General features: G+C 36.9%; 1 protein-coding gene and 1 pseudogene across 2 annotated transcripts in view; one reads left to right on the top strand and one right to left on the bottom strand.

Annotated features, from left to right (window-relative positions):
* LOC105750471 overlaps positions 1-10778 on the top strand; it is a 158350-nt pseudogene extending 147572 nt beyond the window's left edge.
* The window catches only part of TRAF3IP2 (TRAF3 interacting protein 2), a 64122-nt gene that overhangs the window by 8836 nt on the left and 33796 nt on the right, over positions 1-21490 (bottom strand). For both annotated transcript variants that reach the window (XM_012549284.3, XM_012549285.2), the window contains exons 4-7: positions 15476-15653; positions 9924-10102; positions 5363-5451; positions 599-667 (exon numbers count right to left, since the gene is read on the bottom strand). In XM_012549284.3, the coding sequence (XP_012404738.1) occupies positions 599-667; positions 5363-5451; positions 9924-10102; positions 15476-15653 (515 nt within the window). The remainder of the gene's footprint in view (positions 1-598; positions 668-5362; positions 5452-9923; positions 10103-15475; positions 15654-21490) is intronic.

The following is a 21490-nucleotide window of genomic DNA, read 5'->3' as shown; positions in this document are numbered from 1 at the left end:
GGATACCGGGAAAACCAAAATTATGATCCCTTCCTCAAGAAATTTACATTTTAATAAAGAGGAATATAATTAGAAAGAAATCTCAGAATGACGAACCTTAGGGGAACAGGGAAAGACCTCCTGCTAAAAGTCACAGTCAGCAGATAGAGCATCATAGTTTGTGAAAAACAGTAACAGGGTCAGTATATGTGATAGATACATGGAGGGGAATAGAGTATAAGAAGGAAAAGTAGAAAGAGCCAGATTATGAAGGATTTTTAAAGCCAAAAGGAAGATTTTACATTTTATTTTGGAAATGATAGGGAGCCATTGGAATTTATTTAGTAGTTAGCATGCCCCCCTATTACTTTGTATTTACTTCATATATACTTTATATACATTTAGCTGTGTACATGTCTTATTCCCCACCTCCCTCCACCCCCCAGTATAAGTTTCTTGAGGGCAGAGACTATGTTGTTTTCAGCTTTATTTCCTCAGCACCTAGCACAGTGCCTGGGCATCTACTAGGTAGTTAATAAAAGTCTTCATAAAATGAGTAAATGAATGCATCTATCCCAGGAAAGAATGAATGGACCTTGTAGTCTTGATTTTTGCTTACATCACGAAGGTAGCGCTCCATCCATTTGATGATGTCAATGCCTCGGATTCTATCCTCAAATATGTCTATCTGTAAGAAGAGGATTTAGGGGAGAGAATGATAATGAAGATGACATCAGATTCAGGGTGTGAAAAGATATACATAGTAAGAGACTTAAAAAATCCCCAAGTAATTACTAATTATTTTTGGGTGGATGGTGTGGTTAAAGGGAAAACCCATGTTTAACTGAAAATTTCCTTAAGTATTTCATATTTAAATATTGTTCAGAGTTTGAATATTTAATATTTATTATTAACTTAGTTGTTAACCTCTGTTTATACAATTATAATGGCTCTTAACACACTAAAGACATCCCCAGTTACCATATGTATTTTTTAAAAGCTGAAAGTCATAGTTAACCAAAAGCTTGATGGGTGAATAAATAAAATAAAATACAGATAAATTAAAAAAAAACCATGATCTGAGGAATGTAAAAATGGCAGATCCAGGAGTAATAATTCTATATTCTAATTGATCAGAAGGCTAATTAACTATCATGTCCAAATTCAAAAAGGATTATGGAAAAACATAGTACTTTGCTCATGAAGTTGGGGGTGGAGGTAGGGGGTAGGTGGTGTTTAAAAATTGGCACAATGGAAAGAGCCTTGGATATAGAGTCAGAAGATATGGTTCAAATCCTACCTTTGTCACTTACTATCTGTTTCATCTTTCATTTTCCTGAATCTCAGTTTCCTCATATGTAAAATGAGGGCATTGAATTCTATGGGCTTTCAGACTTTTTCTAACCCAATTTTTAAAAAGAAATGAAATGTTAAAATTAAACTAGGAGGAAGCCCAAGGAATAGTAATTAATATGAGTCCTGGAATGAAAATAATCTTTGTTATGAAAAGTGAAGAGTTGGGATTATTTAGCCTGAGAGTGGGGTTTGTGCAGTTTAATGGCTCTGATGGCTTCCAGTTTAGGGGTTATTATTTAGAAGGTGCATATCATCCTCTCATTCCACAGAGGACTATGTGGAACATCCTCACTTGGCAGTATGGTAATATAGGGGAAATGGTTGACCTAGGGTGATTACATACTGGGACTGGCTACCCAAGTGAGACTCTGAAATCTCTTTCTTTGTGAATATGCTTTCTAAACCACACTACGTAGAGATGCCAAGTTAATATCTCTAAAACATAGCCTTTATCAAGATCCTATGATGGCTTTTTGTTACCACTGGATCTAGTCAAATCATTAAAATCTTCCACCTGACTTTCAAGTCTCTTCATCATCTGATCCCACTCTAACCATTTAATTTTGTTTCCTATTGCTTCCCCAACATGCACTCAAGTCAGGCTCATCCCATGGATTACTGTCCCATCTGACATTCACTATCTGCTCTGTTCCCTGACAAAGATCTTCTCTGGTTCTTTTCAAGAACCAGATCACATAGTAAGTGAAATGAGCAGAACCAGGAGATCATTATATACCTCAACAACGATACTGTAGGAGGATGTATGCTGATGGAAGTGGATTTCTTTGACAAAGAGAAGATCTAACTCAGTTTCAATTGCTCAATGATGGACAGAAGCAACTACACCCAAAGAAAGAACACTGGGAAATGAATGTAAACTGATTGCATTTTTGTTTTTCTTCACGGGTTATTTTTACCTTCTGAATCCAATTCTTCCTGTGCAACAAGAGAACTGTTCGGTTCTGCACACTTATATTGTATCTAGGATACACTGTGACATATTTAACTTGTATAGGACTGCTTGGCATCTGGGGGAGGGGGTAAAGGGAGGGAAGGGAGAAGTCAGAACAGAAGTGAGTGCAAGGGATAATGTAAAAAAAAAAACCTACCCAGGCATGGGCTCTGTCAATAAAAAGTTATTTAAAAAAATGTAAAAAAATAAAAAATAAAAAAAGAACCAGATCACATCCTGCTTTCTCTGTGAATTTTTTTTTTTGCAGATGATTGTAGTCCTTATTGAATTCTTTTACCTCTTAATTTCTTTTTAAAATCATTATCTTCCCTGATAATTAGGCAACTTCCTGTATGTTTTGTCTTATTCGTCTTATTAGTTTTGTCATGCAGTTTGGGCTCTTTTTAATTTATTGTTTTGTGTGAGCATGTTTTACTCTGCAAATTAGACTGTAAGATCCTCAAGAAAGCTATTGTGTTTCACAGTCATCTGCCTCATAATGCTTTGCTAGATATATAGTGGGCACTCAATAAATGCTGATTGATTGAGCAAATAGCTCAATCCCCAAATAGCAAAGTTATCATATGTCTTGGGGGAAGAATATGTGGTAAAGAATGCTGGACTTGGAGTAATGAAATACCTGGGTTTGAATTACCCTTCTAACAACTTATTAATTGTGGTAGGACAATTCACTTTCTGAGCCTCAGTTACTCATCTGTACGTCGGTGGCAATAATTCCTATAGTTGCTACCTTCAATAGAATTGCTGTGAGGGAAACTCTTTGTCAATCTTAGCATACTACTGAGGTGTGAGTTATTATGGGGATGAGCTATGGCTTTCATGTGAGCTGGGCAAAGGATAACTTTCTGAAGATCTCTGTCAATGATAACCTTCTGAAGTTCTCTGAGCAATGTGACTAATCCCAAATGTACATGACCCAGTGGTAATAATTCAGGGAGACACAGTCAGCAACCTCTTAGGGCCTGAGCATTCCATCTTTGTTAGACTACATTGGGACCACTACTGACCTAAGTATTTGGACTCAGTCTGTAAACCAGGGCTAAGGACTTCACAGTGGAAGGCCACTATAGGCATAAATAGCCCAGGCAGTCTCAGATTGGCAAGGAGACTACAAAGGGACTCAGGTCTGCTCCAGTGGTGATCTGTTTATTTTGCAGTTAACCAAGAGTTAGGGAGTGGTGGGAGTTGGACACTGCCTTTTGAACCTTTTTGCTTGGGGCTCTGGAATTTGACTTCAGTGCATACTAGACCAAGATTTTTTCTTTCTTTCTTTTTAAAATTTCAACAAAAGAGTTACAGGCTAGTTAGTCACAAAGGCATTGTGATTTTATTTCAATATGTGCACTAATGCATTTTTTAAAAAACTTTGAGAGATTCTAAGACCAGTCAGATTTTATTAGAAGAAAATGATGAATTTAAATAGACACCTCTGTTAAGTGATGCTAAGTAATTTTGGAAAAGAAAATTTAAGTGACAAGCATCCCCTCTTTGCCCTTTCTCTTCATTGTACAAACTGCCTATTTTTTATGCATTCCTTCAATTTTGCACCATCTTGCAGAATGTAATCATCAGCAATTAATATTTATTGCATTCCCACTAAGTACACAGAGGACTTCATATGAAGGAAAAGAGAGGCTTCTTTTCTTATAAAAATCTGCAGTGTCTCACAATAGCTCTTTGTGGTATGATTTCATTTCTCCAGAGTCACTGTTTTAGCCTTACCTTAAGCTTCATTGAATCAAGGAACTGTGGTGGGGCAAGAAGGGTCAGAATTTTCCGATCTCATTGAACTGGCACAAGGTCACATAATGTTAGCTGCAGGACTAGGGTTAAAATCTTTGTTTCCAGATTGCTTGGTCTAGTGAAGAAAGAATTAGAGCACTGGATAGAACTGGCCGATTATTCCCTATCCAGATAGAGAATAGGGGGTGAGGAAAGAGAAGAGAGACACTGTATGTGTAGAGATGAGCCTGGACTATGGTGGTGTTATTTAATGTGGCCTAGAATTAAATGGAGTAAAGATACCCTTCCTTTCTTCTTCTCTCATTACCTCTGACCAAATCTCCTCATTTTCACCTAAGGCTTGGTCATCTAGGACCAATGAATAAGTAAATAAATCTGCAAGGTTTAGTTTTAAAGTAATTTTCCCTTTTAGGCAATTGTTTTTTAATATAACATCACTTCTAACTGGAAGGGAGTAGTCTAAAGGCATTAAAGTACATATACTAAAGTACATAGTATATATGTACCAAATACTAATAGTGGTAGGAATGGAACTGAACTTGAGAATTCATTGGTGCAGAGAGCTCTCAGAGAGGAAGTCCTTCTACCAAATGGTCTCTTTTATGAAATTTGCAGTCTTAGATAATTGTCTGGGGACATTGAGAGGTTCAATGATTTATTGAGGGTCACAAGAGCCTGTATATGCAAAGGTAAGACTTGAACCCAGGTTCTCCTGAGTTTGAGATTGGCTTTATCTATTGTGTCACTTTATTTCTCAGTGGCAAGAATGGCTTATGAAATGAAAGGGGAAATTCATGGTATCCCATATCATAAGGAGCAGAACCACAGCTGCCAGAATTAGTAAATAGAGAACAGTAGCTGATGACTGGAGCACTGATGGAATATTTTACAGACGTTCTCCATCTGAAGCCTTTTTAGGCCCATGGGAGTTACACAGCTAGTGTTAGAGGTGGGTTTTGAACCCTGGTCTTGATGATTCTAAGTTGAGCTCTCTGTTTAATCTACCATGCTTCCCCTTGATAAAATATGCACTAAAAGTTTTCTGTTCCTATTATGCTGTAGAAAAGGCATATATATGTTTTCAGCAGTATTAAAATAATTTCAAAAAAGCACAGAGGAAACACTGGGATAGAACTTGAATAATTTCAAATTTACCTAAATCCACAATCATTAAATTTGTGTTCAGATGAAACATAAATAAGATAGTTTAAAATGTCAATAGCTAGCTGCTTTATTTATATCTCTTCCCTTTTTTGATTCGTTATCTTATCCCCCTCTTTGTTCCATCTTCTCTTTGGACAAAATACTTACGGCAGTTTGAAATCCATTTGCTGACAAAAAATTCACAAATTTCACGACTTGCACAGCTGTGTCCACAGAGTAGGTTATGAAGACTTTTCCTAAGAGAGATTTTTTTTTTCACATAAATTAGAAACTAGCCAAGATACTCAATTCAAAGAAATAAGATTGCATTTTATACAGTTTCAATTGCTCTTCTATAGAAACTTGTCTAGGCCATTGAGAGAAATATCCCTCCAGTTGGGGCAGCTGGATTGTCCTAGTATCTTCTGGATTCTCGGTTGAGGTTATTCGTGCACATTAACTCAAGCAAATGGGGGAAAAGAGGACTTGGAAAAAGTGAATTCAAGAGACAGATGACTAATAGGGATATTACTTGCTGACCAAAGGAAGACAAAGCCTCTGTTCCTTATCTTGTAAATATCATTTGAACCAACTGCAAATACTTAGCTTGGAAAAGAGAAGATTCTGGGAGGACTTGGCTTCAAATATTTGAAAGACTGTCATTTGAAAGAATGATTAGATTTGTATTATTTGGTCTTAATAGGGCAAAACCAAGAGCAATGGGAACTTGCAAAGGGCATATTTAAGTGTGGTTCCAGGGGAAAAAAAAAACTTCTTTTTTGAAAAGAAAAATTATTTTTTTAATTACATGAAAAGACAGATTTTAATATCCAACTTAAAATTTTGAGTTTCAAATTTTATCCTTTCATTCTTCATCTCCTCTAAAACAGTAAGCAATTTGATATAGTTATATATGTACACTCATATTTCCATATTGGTCATATTGTAAAAGAAGGAACAGACCAAAATAAAAAAAACACAAAAATATATATAAAGTCAAAATAGTCTGTTTTGACCGGCATTCAGAGTCTGAATAAATAAAATGATATATGGTAAGGGCACAAGAGAAATCTAAACTAAGTGATATATCAAGGTGTGTTGGGGAGGGAAGGATTTTCCTTGACTGGGGGAATTAGGAATGAAGGATTTGTGAAGGAATGGCAATATAACTAGGCTTTATGGACAGGATTTCAAGACATAGAAATGGGTAGGATTGGGAAGGAAGGACATTTCAGGCAGAGGAAACAGCATGAGCAAAATCATGCAGGTAGGAAAATGACTTGTGTTTCTGTGTAGATTTAAGAACCATCTATTCAAAGATTGTGGCTAAAGGTATAGGCATGAGATTGCTAAGGAATATGATACAGAGAAGGGAGAAAGCCTAAGGATAGAACTTTGGGGAATAGGAATATTAAGGAAGCAATGTGATGGAATGGTGAAATGATTTCTAGAGTTGGAATCAGAGAGACCCTAATTCAAATTCTGCCCTTGCTTCAGTAGTAACCTATTAGCTACGTGATCCTGAATGAATTGTTTAACCTTGGGGAGGCTCAGTTTTCTCCTATATAAAATGGATGTGATAATAACACCAATCTCACAGAGTTATGATGAGGATAAAATGAGATGTGTGTAAATCGTTTTGAATCACTTATATATATATATGTGAACGATTATTTTAAGAGGTCAAAAAGAGTTTACTAGCTAAGAGTTCTGAAGGTAAATAAGAAAGCCAGAAGAAGAAAGCATATGGTGTCTCAGAAACCAAAAGAGTACATCTAAAAAGTGTGGGTAATCAATAGTGTCAAATACTGCCAAGAGTTAGGAAGGCCAATTGAGGAATAGACCATTGGACCTGGAAATTAAATAAACTATTAGTAACCTTTAGGAAAACAGTGGAAACTGGGCATTAAGGGATTGAAAAATTGGTGGGTTGGAAAGGGGTGGAAGGAAGTTAGGTACTGATGACTTTTTTCAAGAAACTTAGCATAACAAGACACATGGTTTGGTAGCTGGATGGAGCAAAAGGATTAATAAATGACTTGTTTAGGATTGGAGAAATCTGAACATTTCTGTGAACATATAGCAAAAAACTAGTGGGGAAGGGAGCTTAAGGATGAATAGGAGAAAGCAGATGATGTTATGTCTTGGAGAGTATCAGAAAAAAAAAAACATCAAGAAGTAGAGGAACTGGTAAAGAGTCAAGAACATATTGTCCTTTAAGATAGGAGAGAAGAAGTAGAGATTAGGTAAAAATACCGCTGAGTTTTGAGGCATGATGGAGAGTAATTGAAAGAGTTCACACTGGATAACATGTCTTCTCATAAGAAACATATGAGTCTTATGCTGTGAGTGTAGGAGATTGGGCCATAGAGTTAATAAAATAGTTGCTATAAATGATGATTTGGAGAATCATTGAGAGTGGAACACAAGCATTGTTGAGTAGCAGAGAGGGTCACTATAAATATGTAGCTGGCAAAACTGCCATGACTTTGTGACTTTCTTTGACCACTTTCATCATGACAGGAACAGCATTGAAGAAATCAGATGGTAGGTGTGAAAATTAGAAGGACAAGAATGATGGAAAGTCAGTATTTTAGAAAGTCAGTATTTCTACATCAAAATAAATACTGACATCATTACGAAAAATGATACTGAGAGGGAATAATATGGAAAGAAAGGCAGGGAACCAAATGCTGATGCCATTGACAAAGCGAGGAGAGTAATCTGTTAAATAACAGTAACAAAAAAAAATTATAAACAGATTGCACAGACTTCACAGTAGGAAAGGGTATTGAGATATGGTGTCAGATGAATGGTCTGGAAGTGGGATTGAAGAAAAGCAACGAGAAAAAAAATGCCAACATTTTCTCTAGAGTCAGAATTAGGAAAAGAAGAAGACTTCATTAGAGAACATTTAGAGAAACATCATGTGCTCTAGAAAAGCCAGCTTTCTGTTAAAGTGAGGGGATTGCTTGTACATTCAGGGAAAATGTTGAGCCTATGAACAAGTTTGTTGAGCCTAGAGCAGCAGTTCCAAAAAGCAGAAGTAGAATAGATTGTGGAAGGGGACAGAGGGCAAGAGTTGTTCAGGGGAAGAGTAAAATTGCTAATCCCTGATAAGGCATTAGAGTTTGGGTAAGTGGTAGTATAGGTTTATAATTCACACTTGATGTTGTAAAACTTGATGACAAAGATTGGAGGGTATCACAGAATAGGAGGATTGGCTTGGGGAAGATAATTGTTAAGTCGGTTAGAAATTAACCCCTCTTGAGCTCATATTATTAATTAGATCCAAGTTCTATTAGGGGTTGGGGTGATTGACCTTCATGGGAGCTTGTTCTTGGGTGTTTTTTGACCTTTTAAAATGATGTTTGCAGGGTTTCTGAGAGGGGAAGAGTAGAGAGGAATAATTCAGCAATTGGGAATCATGATGTAGTGGAAAATACACAATACTAGGTAGTAAGAGACTTGGGCTCAAGTTCCAAATCTACCACCAAATGGCTGTGGTAAATTCTAGACCTCAGGATCCTCATCTATCAAATTATAATTACAGTATTTATATTACTTACAACACAGGGTGGCTGTGAGAAAATTGCTTTGGAACCTTTATTGATATACATTGGAAAGATTATTACATAAAATCTGGATACTAATTTTTAGGGCCATGTCATATGTTAGGGGTTGGGAGGAAGAGGGAGATGGGAAAGTGTTAGTAATTAATTCTCTTGTTTTCATTCTGTTGTTTTTTCAGTTGTGTCCGACTTTTCATGACCCCATTTGGGTTCTTTTAGCATGCTCTAATTACAAACCTAGAAACTAAACTACTCTCCTTTTTAAGTTTGAAAAAAGGCAAAACAAAAACCAAAACACATTTTGAATGGAAAAGAAAATATATCTGTGGCAAAGAAATCTTCCAAGGCAGTAAAGGACTAAATAAGACAGTCATGGACCACACATTTCCATTTCCCTAGTGATCAGCAAACCCTACAGGGTTTTTATTTCAGGCCTGGTTCTGAGAAGCACCCAGACTTGGAAAATGCTTATTGGAATCATCTGGGTTTCTCCAGTAAGCACAACATAATGCAACAATCCCATGAGCTTGTTTTTATAAGGTTTCTGGAACTCACAGTCCTGACTGACCTTAATATGAGAACATTTTGGTGATATTTCAACATTTCTGGTTCTGGCCAGAAAAAAAAAAATAAAGTGGAAAAGGAATCACCATCTGACACTGGGCTGAATGTCTCTTTGAATAAAGTGTTTGATTGTGAAGCCTTATAGAGGATGTTAACCCATTTTCCCAAACCTGATGTCTCATCCTTCCAGAAAAAAAACTTTTTTTAATGGTTGCTACTAATTTATGGTGAAATTTGAGGTCCTTGTCCAATTACACACACCCACACCCACACACACAAACATGCAGACAACTGGTCATTTTTGTCAAGGAGCTAGGAAGCTTTGGACACCATTTAGGAAAAGGGAGGGGAAAATGTGTATAAAACAAAAAACAAACAAAATCTAGTAGTAATCATTTCCTGAGCATGATTGATAACCCTTACAGGGTTACCCAACATGCACCTGCTAAATCCCCAGTAATTTTTAAAGCAAAACACTTTCTTTTACTGGGATTGTGTGAAATATCCTAAACTTGGGATTATCAAGCTGCAAAAGTGATCAGACCAACAAGATTTTACAACAAAGATGAGAAAATAAAATGCACACAACTTACGCAGTTCTTCTGGCAAATTGCTTGTTTTCAAAGTCCCTCTGATGGCAGGTGTACTGGAGGGTCTTGGGATGGCAACTGGGGAAGGAATCTGATTAATCTGGGGTCTGTAGTCAGCAGGATACTCATATGATTCATCCTGAGCAGCAGCTTGGGGAGGTGGCTGGTTATATATCTGACCCCTGGGAAGGAAACAGATAAAGGAAAATACATATTATGCCAAAGAAAAATTATGGGCCACACAATGTCTTTGAGAAATACAAGGCAATAAATAATTGTCACCTGCACTTCTATCCTTTTTTTTTTCAAATCTGAAAATGAATAGAGATTTGGTGTGATTTTATTTAAATATTTATAGGTGTCCTACTCTATCCAAAGTTCTGTGCTAAAGTTTTTTAGGTTGGGGAAAGAGAACCCTAGTTATTGAAGAGGAGATATAAGAGAATTTTAATTATATTTTGTCTTTTAACTTGTGTGATATTTAGTGGGTTTCTTTCCTATATCTAAATATACCTCTCCCATGTGTGTCAGCTCTCAATAATAAGCCCATAGTAAGTGCTTAATAAATACTTTTTTTCATTCATTCATTTGGTTACAATGATAGTACTTTTTCTCTTTTACCAGGGAAAGAGGGGCCTTTATGGAACAGTGGATAATCAAGAAGATCTGATTTAAAATATCACCTCTGACTATGGTATGGTATGGTATGACTATGGGCAAATTATTTAATCTCTCAGTGCTACAGACAACTCATCAAAACTATAAGTTAAAAACAAGCTGCTGATACAATCATTGGAATAAGTTTTCCTACCAGTAGTTCCTGATACCAATAAAATCGTAAGTCTAAATTGTTTCCCCCTTTTCCCTCCAAAAAAATTTAAGTCACAGGATTGACAGGAACAATGACATAAATACCGGTTAACTAACAAAATACTCACATTATATATATATATAGCAATACACATTTAAGGATATATATCATATATAACAAATATGTACATAGAGGATAATGGATGGAAGGAGAAGGCATGTGAATTATAGTAGCTTACAAAAAATTAATCTAATATATATTTAAGCATATATATTCTGTTAGATTTTAGATTATGTACTAAACATATATATATATATATATATATAAATATCTGTGTAAATGAATACTATATGTAATCTGTATACTTGTGGTATGTGTATATTTACACACATCTATATCCTTAAATATATGTTGGATTAACTTTTCAGCTACCTTCTCCTTCTATCCCTTTTATCCCCTTGTCCCTCTAGTAAATTTTTCTTGGAACTTCTATTTTGAGAAAGGGCCTAAACCAGCTATCCTTCATTCTCCAGACATCACCACCATGCCTTCTCATGAGTATCTCACCCTTTGATCTTTTCAATTCTTTTTGTATAAGTTTAGAATGTACCTTAGAAATGTACCTTTTAGAATGTAAACTTTTTGAAGCAAGGAACTATCCTTTTTGCTTGTGTTTGTATCCCCAGTTCTTAGCACGATTCCTGGCACATAATAAGTACTTGTTGACTTTTATCTGATTAGGACGATAACCTTTTATATTTGAATTCAATTTCCATATTGTGTGGCTATTGTAGAAAACCTATGTTGTCTTCCCACAATTAAAAAAAAAAAAGGAAATAGAGGAAACATGTCTCTGAATTCTTGTCTCACCCAACTGTAGTCAGAAAGGTTTTGTGTTATCTTCAATATTGTAAAAACAAAAGAAAACAAAATCCACTATGATTTCTTCTGTATGTGTACTCCCTTCCTCCACTGTTGCAGATTGCATCCCCTCCACACTTTAGTAAACAGTTTCATATGTTGTGGCTAAAATAAAATCATTTTGTAGACTACATTTACAGCCAGTGAGCCCTCCAGACTGCTTCAGATGACAGATATGGAGTGTACCACTGGACTCAAACTCAAAGCCTTTCCAGGTGGTAGAATCTACCAGAATATTTATTTCATTGGTATAGCATTTGATAATTAAAGGTTACCTCTATAGCACAATGAGATGCATAGTGGAGTTTTATGTTCCTCATTGGACTTATAAGAAGATTTCACAGGATTTCAGTTTTAGTTGGTACCTTTTAAGGAAAAAAAAACAAAACCTGATGCTTCCTCTTTTGGTAGATGGAAGGATGTAATACTGAGAAATGTTCCTTGATCAAAAGAGAATCTAGTGGCATTTCCTTTTTCCCAACAAAACTTTTTACTGGAGTAATTTTGCAGTAAAAGAATCTTGCTTAGTGTGTGAAACAGAAGGCAAGACATTCTCCAGCACTAAGCATAGTGCCTGGCACATAATAGGTACTTGATAGGTACTAGTTGATTGACATTCTGATATACACATACATATACACACATACATAAAACCTCCTTTTTTACATTTAGTAAGTTGGCTGGATGGTGTGTCCAGAATTTTTCATCTAATTCAGAAATAATAGTAGAATTTTTCTAGTTATTTGGGTTTATTCTACACATAATATCTACCACAATGAAACCAGTCCGACTGGCTTTTAGCAAGCACAACAAATGATTCAAAATCTCTTGCAACTATTCAAAACCTAATTTACCTTATGAAGATGCTTGGAAATAATTGTTTTTCTTTAGAATTTTAGTTATTCTTCTGTCAGTGTTATTTATAATGCTTTGAAATCCCTTATATAATTTCGTTTAAAGGGGAAATATCAACTGTATTCAATTAAAGTAATTAGTAATGAGAGTTTAAATGATGTTCATGATTCTTTTATGTGTTTTTTAAAAAATAAAGCTTCTATATCTTCTAACTCATTAATAAGGGGGAAAATAAGGAATACAGGTATGTTTTCTATCTTATCATTCAAAAGGATTTTCCCTCCACAATGAATACTTGGTGGTTAATTGGCAATTCTGGGGAGAAAACTCATTTTAATCGTCTCAATCAATTCTATAAAAGCAGAAATTTAGCGTATTAATTTGTGTGACGAAAGGATTTGCTAAAGTAAAGGAACATTTCATCCTAACTCTTCTCCAAACTATCATAAGTTAGTTTAGCTTAAATTAACGAAATTCAGATATTCAGGATTGTTCAGGTGCAATCTAATTTTGGACATATATGTCCAAAGGCAGGAAATTTTAAAAAAGATTCAGAGGAGGCCAATGACCAGGACTGATATTTAAATGGTTGAAGAATTAGAATGATAAATAACAACTAAAAATAAAAAAACACATCTCAGATTATTTTGCTGAGAAACATAGGGAAGGGAAGGAAATAAGCGATTTGTATAGCACCTACTTTGTGTTGGGCACTATAGTAAGCACTTTTTACAAATATTATGCCATTCAATCCTCATGTAAACCCTAAAAGTATTATTATCCCATTTTAAATGAGAGAAACAGCATTTAAGTGTTGAGCTCTGACCTTCTTGATAGTACTCTATCCATTGTGTCATTAACTGCCATCTTAAATCATCTATGCGGTAGATTGTATAATGTCAGGCTGTCAATAAGCATTTATTAAACTCTTACTATGTGTCAGGCACTGTGCTAAGCACTGGGGATACAAAGAAAGGCAAAAGAGTGGGGTAAAAGTCTCCAGGTGCTCACAGTCTAATGGACAGACAACATGTAAATAACTATGTGCAAACAAGCTACAAATTGATAAATTTGAATCACCAAGAGAGGGAAGGAATTAAGGGGCCTTGGGAAAGTCTTCCTGTAAAAGGTGGCATTTATGTGAGGTTTAAAGGAAATAGAGATGAAAAGGGAGAGCATTTCTGTCATGGGGAACCACCAGGGAAAATGTCTGCAGTTGAGACATGGACTAGGAACTTGTTCTAGAAGGCAGAGTCTTTGGATCACAGAGTAAGTAAAATGACAAAAGACTAGAGAAACTGAGAGAAGAAAGTTATGAAGGGCTTTGAATCCCCAATAGAGGATTTTATATTTGATCTTGGAGGTGATGGGGGGGCCACTGGAGAATGGGGGAGAGGCAGATGATATGGTTGGACCTGTACTTTAGGAAGATCACTTTGACTGCTGAATGGAGGATGGACTGGAGTGAGAAGAGACTTACAATAGAGTCTAAGCTACCAGCAGGCTACGGTAATGATCTAGTCATGGGAGGGTGAGGAACTATAGTAGTGGTTTCCGTGTCAGAGAAGGGGAGGGAGGGGGATGCTATGTTATGTTATGGAGATACAATCGACAGGTCTTGGCAACAGAATAAGCACGGAAGGGATGAGATTTAGGAATTGAGGTTACAAGCCTGGGTGATTGGGAAGATGGTGGTACCTTCAACAGTAATGGGGAAATTAGGAAGATGGGAGGGCTGGTGGGGAAAGATAATGAGTTCAGTTTTGGACATGTTGAGTTTAAGATACGTATAGGACAGGAAAATTCTGTTTTGAGATGTCCAATAAGCAGCTGAAAATGTATATATGTTATTGAAGATGTATAATGAAGTATATAAAGATAATGATTACAATAGGAAATGACTGATTATTCTCTTTCACCGAGAACATATATATGTATGCATATATGCATAAGTGTATATGTGTGTACACATATCTGAACATACCTGTGTGGGTGGGAAGGTAGGTGTGAGTATAGGTATAGGGAATAGGCCTAAGCTTCAGCAAACGAGAGGGAAATAAAGAACATCTCAGCGGTTGAGGATTGCTATATCCTGGAGGTTATAAAGAATGAACATCTTTTATGAGGTAATTTCAAAACCAGCACACACTGTTGGTTCTAACTTAGGAGAGAGGTAAAGCATGAACAAGATTGTTTTTCATCATTTTCACAAAAATGATTCTAGACTTGTATTTATATGATGCATTGAATAGTGCTGGACTTGAGTTAGGAAGACCCACATTCAAATGTGCCTCGGACACTTCCTAGTCTAATGACAAGTCATTAACCTTTTCCCACTCCAGTTTCCTCATTTGCCTGATGGGGCTAATAATATGTGTAATACTTGTCTTACAGGATTGGTATGAGTAGCAAATGAGATAGCAAATGCTTTTCCAACTTCTAGGTATTGCATAAATTTTAGTTTTATGTTGTTGTCTTTAGTTATTAATATTATAAAGAAATATCTATAAAAGTACTTCCCTTTCTACTAAACCCAACAAGTCTATATTGTAAGGGTTTGAATAGACCTTGCTTTCTTACTACTTGGTTGATTGAGCCTTGATGCTTGACAAATCTAGATCAAAAAGGGAAGAGCCAGAGGGAAGATCCAACTGGAATGTATCCCTAAGAGGGAAGAAAGAAATAAGCATTTTTATAGCATCTGCTACTTGCCAGACACTATATTATGTAAGCACTTAACAAATATTGTGTCATTTGATCTTCACAATTGTATGAGGTAGGTGAGGAAATTGAGGCACATGTAAGTTAGCTGACTTGCCCAAGGTTGCACAAACTAAAAAGTCTCTGAGGTGACAAAACTCGGGGTTTTCTAATTCCAGGCACAGTGCTTTATCCACTGCATCACTTAGCTCTCTGAAGTACCGATTCCATTTCAAAAATGCCTGAATGCTGGCTCTGTACCACTTACTGGTATCTTGGGGGCACTGGCGAAGAATAGTCTCTTTGTCCCTGAGGACTGGGATAATTCAGGATGACTTTTTGAACAGGAGGACGGAGGTCTCTTCCACCGGGTCCGGGAAGGCCTGGCACCAGCTGGGCTGGCTGTACCAATTGCTGGTAGGCTGCCCTGGGGTACTCTTGGCCATCTGAGAAGTTAAGACAAAACAAAGAAACAATGAAAAACATTCTCCTCTTTCTCTTGCCTATGAAAGAGAAAAGAAGTACAGTACATATGGCTGCCCTTGGATCATAGAATCATAAGTGTAGAGCTGAAAGGGCATCAGAGGTCACAGAGTCCACCCCCCTCATTTTGTAGATGGGGGACTGGGGCCCAGAGGCTGTGGGACTAGGCCAAGGCCCCTGCGTAGGAGGAGGAAGAAAAGGAGGAGGAGGAGGAGGAGGAGAAGAAAGAGTAGAGTAGGAATTAGAACCCAGATTCCCCAAACCCCCAAACTAGCTTTCTTATCTATTGTTCCACATTAATCAGGGAGATTAATCCTTTTGTTTCCTAAGAAATCGGTATCATTTCTTGCCAGCTGTGCTCAGATCTTACAAAATATGTAATTTAAGCAAAGAGTGATTAAATTTTGAGATTCTTTGCTTCTAGGTAGAGTTTGAAGAAGAGAGGCTAAATGAAGAAAAAAAACTGGACATGTTTACATTTCAACTCAAATCAATTCCACAAGCATTATGATGTCTCATGTTCCATGCATTTAGCTATGCACTGGGGATAAAAAAAAAATATCTAATACTTCTCCCAATCTCCTTAAAATAGTCCCTGCCCCCAAGACCCTTACATTTTCATGGAATATACTTAACTGTATACAATATGAGAGAGTACCAGGTGAATGCTACAAAAGAAACCCAAAGAAGAAGTAATGGGAATTTAGAAGCCAGACAGATTACTTCTGTTTAGAAAAGTGATGTATGAACTAAGCTTTGAACGGTCAGAGGAATTTCATCAGGCAGAAGGGTAGGGACACAGGAACAAAGAACTAAAGCATACAAGAAAGAATAGTTGCATACAAGAAAAGCAAGGAGTTTGGTGGGAATAGAAAAGGTAGCCATTTCCTGTCCTGTGGGTCACAGAATATTGGGAGCTGCAACCTTATTGGGGGCTCACATGTGCACATCAAGCTTTATCACTTTGATCTTTGTGTTTAAGCATCAAGAAAAGTATGTGCTATGAATGATAGGGGGTTTTAATATTATTATTATTATTATCAGTAACTCATTCCTGCCTAGTAGGAAACAACAATCTAGCTGATTTGTGGCTACTTATTCATCCTGAGGACCCAACTTTGTCAGTTAAAACTATTTGGAATATCTAATGCCTTCTACTGAAGCATATGTTTGGGAAAGTGGAATTTCTGAACTTGCGGCAACAAAATCTAAATAAGAAAACAAGCTAGCAGTGGAACAAGATCTAAAGTTGAAACTTTCATCACTTCATCCAGATTTCCAGGCTCTGAAAGTTTTCAAAACAGTTCCAGTCATCCCATTAATAACTCAGCATAAAATAACAAGCAAATATATCTTCTGCAAACTGAATGTCTCAGACACGTTACTATTTTTCAGATGAATATGATTAATATAATTAAAATGCACTTAAGTGAATCAAATTCACTGATTTTTATCACTATGCATTTTCTCAATCAACAAAAACTAATAGTACAACCATAATCATACAGAATTTTTTTTTAAAGATACCCCCAATTACATATAAAAACAATTTTTAATATTGGTTTTTAAGTTTTGAGTTCCAAATACTATCCTTTCCTTTCCCATTCTTTTGAGACAATAATTATGACACAAGTTATTCATTATAATCATGTAAAACATTTCTATATTAGTCATTTTGAACATAGAATTTTGACAGATTTTTTTTTAGGTTAAAAAAAGTGCTCTAAGATTATCAGTCTAAATCTGGAAAGGAATCCAGATACCATCTCATCCAAAATGCTCATTTTACAGTTGAGAAAAGTGAACTCCAGGAAAATTAAGTAACTTCTGCAAGGTTACATGATTAGTCAGCACCAGAGGCAGAATTTGAACCCAGATCTTTGACCAAGAGCCACTGTGATCTCAGCTGTGGTATATGGTAAAGGGAATAGATAAGGGATAAATAAATAAAGAATAGCTAACTTAGGGACAGGGAAAGCCACAGCTATGTGGTATTCTATGATTTTACTTCAAATAAAATTATAGTACTTAAGTACTTTAATCAAAAGGATCCTGGTACTTTTTTTTTTGGCTGCTTAGTCATTTCAGTCACCTTATTTGTGGTTTTCTTGGTAAAGATAGTAGAGTTGTTTTGCTATTTCCTTTTCCAGCTCATTTTACAGATGAGAAAACTGAGGTACACAGGGCTAAGTGACTTACCCAGGATCACACATGCAGTAAGTGTCTGAGACCAGATTTGGACGCAGGAAGATGAATCTTCCTGATTCCAGGTCTTACACTCTATCTACTTAGTTGTCAGGGACCTAGTGTGGGAATTATTGACCCATTTTTTTTAAAGATAAGGAAAATGAGAAACTTAGAGGTTTAGTTGTTCAGGGTCACACCTAGCTAGACGGTGTCAGAGCTGGAATTCAACACCTAGTCTTCTGGCTGAAAATGAACAACATTCTCCTACCCTAGGCCCAGCACTAGGCCCTGCTTCATAATGCATCTCAATTAAAGTTTCAAGTCTCTACAGTAACAGTAATGATTGAATTTTAATATGAATAAACAATGAAAGAAAAACATTAACCCTTGCCTCCTTCTCCTTAGACTGAGGAAACACCATTCAGGTTAAAGATGGCTTAGTTTTCATCCTTCCACAGGCATCCAAGATGCCCCAAAGCACTCTGTAGCACTGGCTGCTCCTTTTCCCCCTCTTCTCTCTCTCTTAGGCTTAGCCTTGGAATGTATCATTGAAAGAAAATGTATTTGAATCCTGGCTCTCCTCACCACCTAAATTATCTTGAGTTACTTCTCCTAATTTGGGCCTTATTTTTCCTCATCTAGAAAATGAAGTAAATGCCCTCTAAGTTGTCTTCTAGGTTTGAATCCCATGATTGCAATTTTATATTTATCTTAAAGTATTTGAAGGCTGTTTTCTTGTCTGAAGGTGTGTTCCAGAGTCTAACGATCCTCATCTCTGACAGTCAAGGATACTAGTCTGACTATAGAGAGACTATTCAGACTTCCAATTCAAAGATAGCATGTCATGTCTGACTTGTCATGATCCAGCTTTGGGGTTTTCTTGGCAGAGGTACTAGAATGGTTTGCTCTTTCCTTCTCCAGCTCATTTTACAGATGAGGAGCTGTAAACTGCAAACAGGGAGGGTTAAGTGACTTGCCCAGAATCACACAGCTAGTAAGTAACTGAAGGTAGATTTGAATTCATGAAGGGGAGTCTTCTTGATTCCACTGTACTATCTAGCTGCCTTCATCCAAAGAATAGTACCTAGAGGCCTGCTTTAGTTTCCTATTGATTCAATATATCACACCAAGGACAAAAATGTAAAAATATGTGCACATAAATAAGAAGGCATAGTGTATTTATTGCGTACGTAGTATGTTATTGTAGGTTCAAGCCTCAGGTCAATCACTTCTAGTTATATGATCTTGACAATTCATTTCTCTTAGGCTCAGCTTCCTCATCTGTAAAATGAGGAAGTTGGATTAGATAATCTTTAAGATTCTTTTCAGCTATATGGAACAACTGTACTGTTTGAGATTTTATTTAGTTTCTCAATGGATTGGACTAGATGGAGATAGTTAATGAGGGAAGCTCCTTACAACTTAATTATCACTTAAATCGAGTGAGAACACCCAATTCTGTGACTATAAATGTAGGAATTGTTTGTGTTCTCTTTCCCCACTCCTGTGAATGAAATACTATACAAAAAAAGAAGGCAGTGAACATGAGGGGAGAGAAAGACGGGTGTTGGGGGGGAGGAAAGACAAGGAAAAGGGGGAGAAGAGAAAGAGGAGAGACAAAAGAGAAGAAACAGAGACAGATACACAGACACAGACACACACAGACACACACACAGAAAGAGACAGAGGCAGAGGCAGTCAGAGCTGTGACCAGCTAGACTTGGTCCACGTTGTGAAGGACTTTACATGTCAAAAAGGGGAATTTATATTTTATTCTAGAATCAACACGAAAGCAGCCACTGACATTTATTGACTAGGAGAAAGCTATGATCTGACATGTCCTTTAAGAAAATACCTTTGGCAGCTCTGTAGATGGTGGACTTGGGGTGGGGAGAAACTTGAAGCAAGAAAAACAATTAGATTACTGTAGGAGTGAAAGGTAATGGGGCCTCAGATGAGAGTGGTGGTCATTTTAGAGAGAGAGGAATAGATGTGAAAGATGTGGAGGTTAATTCAACAATTGCTGACAAAGGATATGTAGGGTGGAAGGAAGATTGAGTATCTGAGGATGACTGAGATTGTAACCTGGATGCCTAGGACAGGTGCTTTTGGAAGAAATAAAGGTATTAGGAAGAAGAGTGGATTTAGGGAAAGGTTCTTAATGGGACTTTATCAACTTGTCTGGGGAAAAATAATTTTCATTTCAATATATAATTGATTTCCTTTGTAATCCTATATGTTTGAGTTTATGCATTGAAACACATTATTGCCAGAGAGATCCATCACACACAAAAAGGTTGTGAACTCTTGATCTAAGAGAAAGAAAATGTTCTGTTTTGAACATGTTGAGTTTTAGGCAACCATGGGTCATCCAGCTGTAAATGTCTAATAGGCAGTTGGTGATGTGCATGTGATTGGAGGTCAGGAAACAGACTAGGACTAGACAGACAGATCTGGGAGTCATCTGCACAGCTGTATACTCATTCAACCTATGGAAGCTGATTAAGTGACTAAAGAGAAAGGTATTTTCTTAAAAGGTACACCAGAGCATAGCATTCTCCTCTTCAAGAAATTGTCAGTGGTTGGCTCTATGTTGATCCTAGAGCAAAATACAAATTCCTAGCTGGTCACACTCTGGTTGTCTGTCTCTGTCTCTCTCTCTGTCTTTGTCTCTCTCTCTTTCGGTCTCTCTGTCTCTCTGTCTCTGTTTCTCTCTCTCTCTCTCTCTCTCTCTCTCTCTCTGTCTCTATCTCTCTGTCTCTGTCTCTCTCTATTTATTTGTTTCTCTTTCTCTCTGTCTCTGTCTCTCTCTGTGTGTGTATTTGTTTGTTTCTCTCTGTCTCTGTCTCTGTGTGTATTTGTTTGTTTCTCTCTCTCTCTGTTTCTCTCTCTCTCTCTCTGTCTCTCTCTCTCTCTCTCTCTGTCTCTCTCTGTCTGTCTCTGTCTCTGTCTCTCTCTCTCTCTCTGTCTGTCTCTGTCTATCTCTGTCTCTGTCTCTGTCTCTCTCTCTCTGTTTGTTTCTCTGTCTCTCTGTCTCTCTCTCTCTCTGTGTGTGTGTATTTGTTTGTTTCTCTCTGTCTGTCTCGGTGTGTATTTGTTTGTTTCTCTCTCTCTCTCTCTCTCTGTCTCTCTCTCTCTCTGTCTCTGTCTGTCTGTCTCTCTCTCTCTTTCTCTCTCTCTCTCTGTCTCTGTCTCTCTCTCTCTCTCTCTCTCTCTCTCTCTGTCTCTGTCTGTCTGTCTCTGTCTGTCTCTGTCTGTCTCTGTCTCCTCTGTCTGTCTCTGTCTCTGTCTCTTTCTCTGTCTGCTCTGTCTCTGTCTCTGTCTCTCTTTCTCTTTCTCTCTTTCTCTCTCTCTCTCTCTGTGTATGTGTATGTGTATCTGTTTGTCTCTATGTCTTTCTCCCCTCTAAGAGAAGAGGGGACAGGTTAGATAGAGACTTAGGAGACACACATAGAAGTAATAACATTTTAATTGCTTAAAGCTATGGAGAACATAAGGCAAAGGCCAGCACTAGACAAGATGACTACTAGGTAACATAGCAGATCATTGGGCTTGAGTAAGAAAGATCTGATTTCAAATTCTGTCAGACCTTACTATCTATGTAGTCTGGGCA

Source organism: Sarcophilus harrisii, chromosome 4 (genome assembly GCF_902635505.1).
Source record: "Sarcophilus harrisii chromosome 4, mSarHar1.11, whole genome shotgun sequence".
Taxonomy (NCBI): domain Eukaryota; kingdom Metazoa; phylum Chordata; class Mammalia; order Dasyuromorphia; family Dasyuridae; genus Sarcophilus; species Sarcophilus harrisii.
Note: the sequence above shows the minus strand (reverse complement) of the source record. Positions and strands in the feature narration are given on the sequence as shown.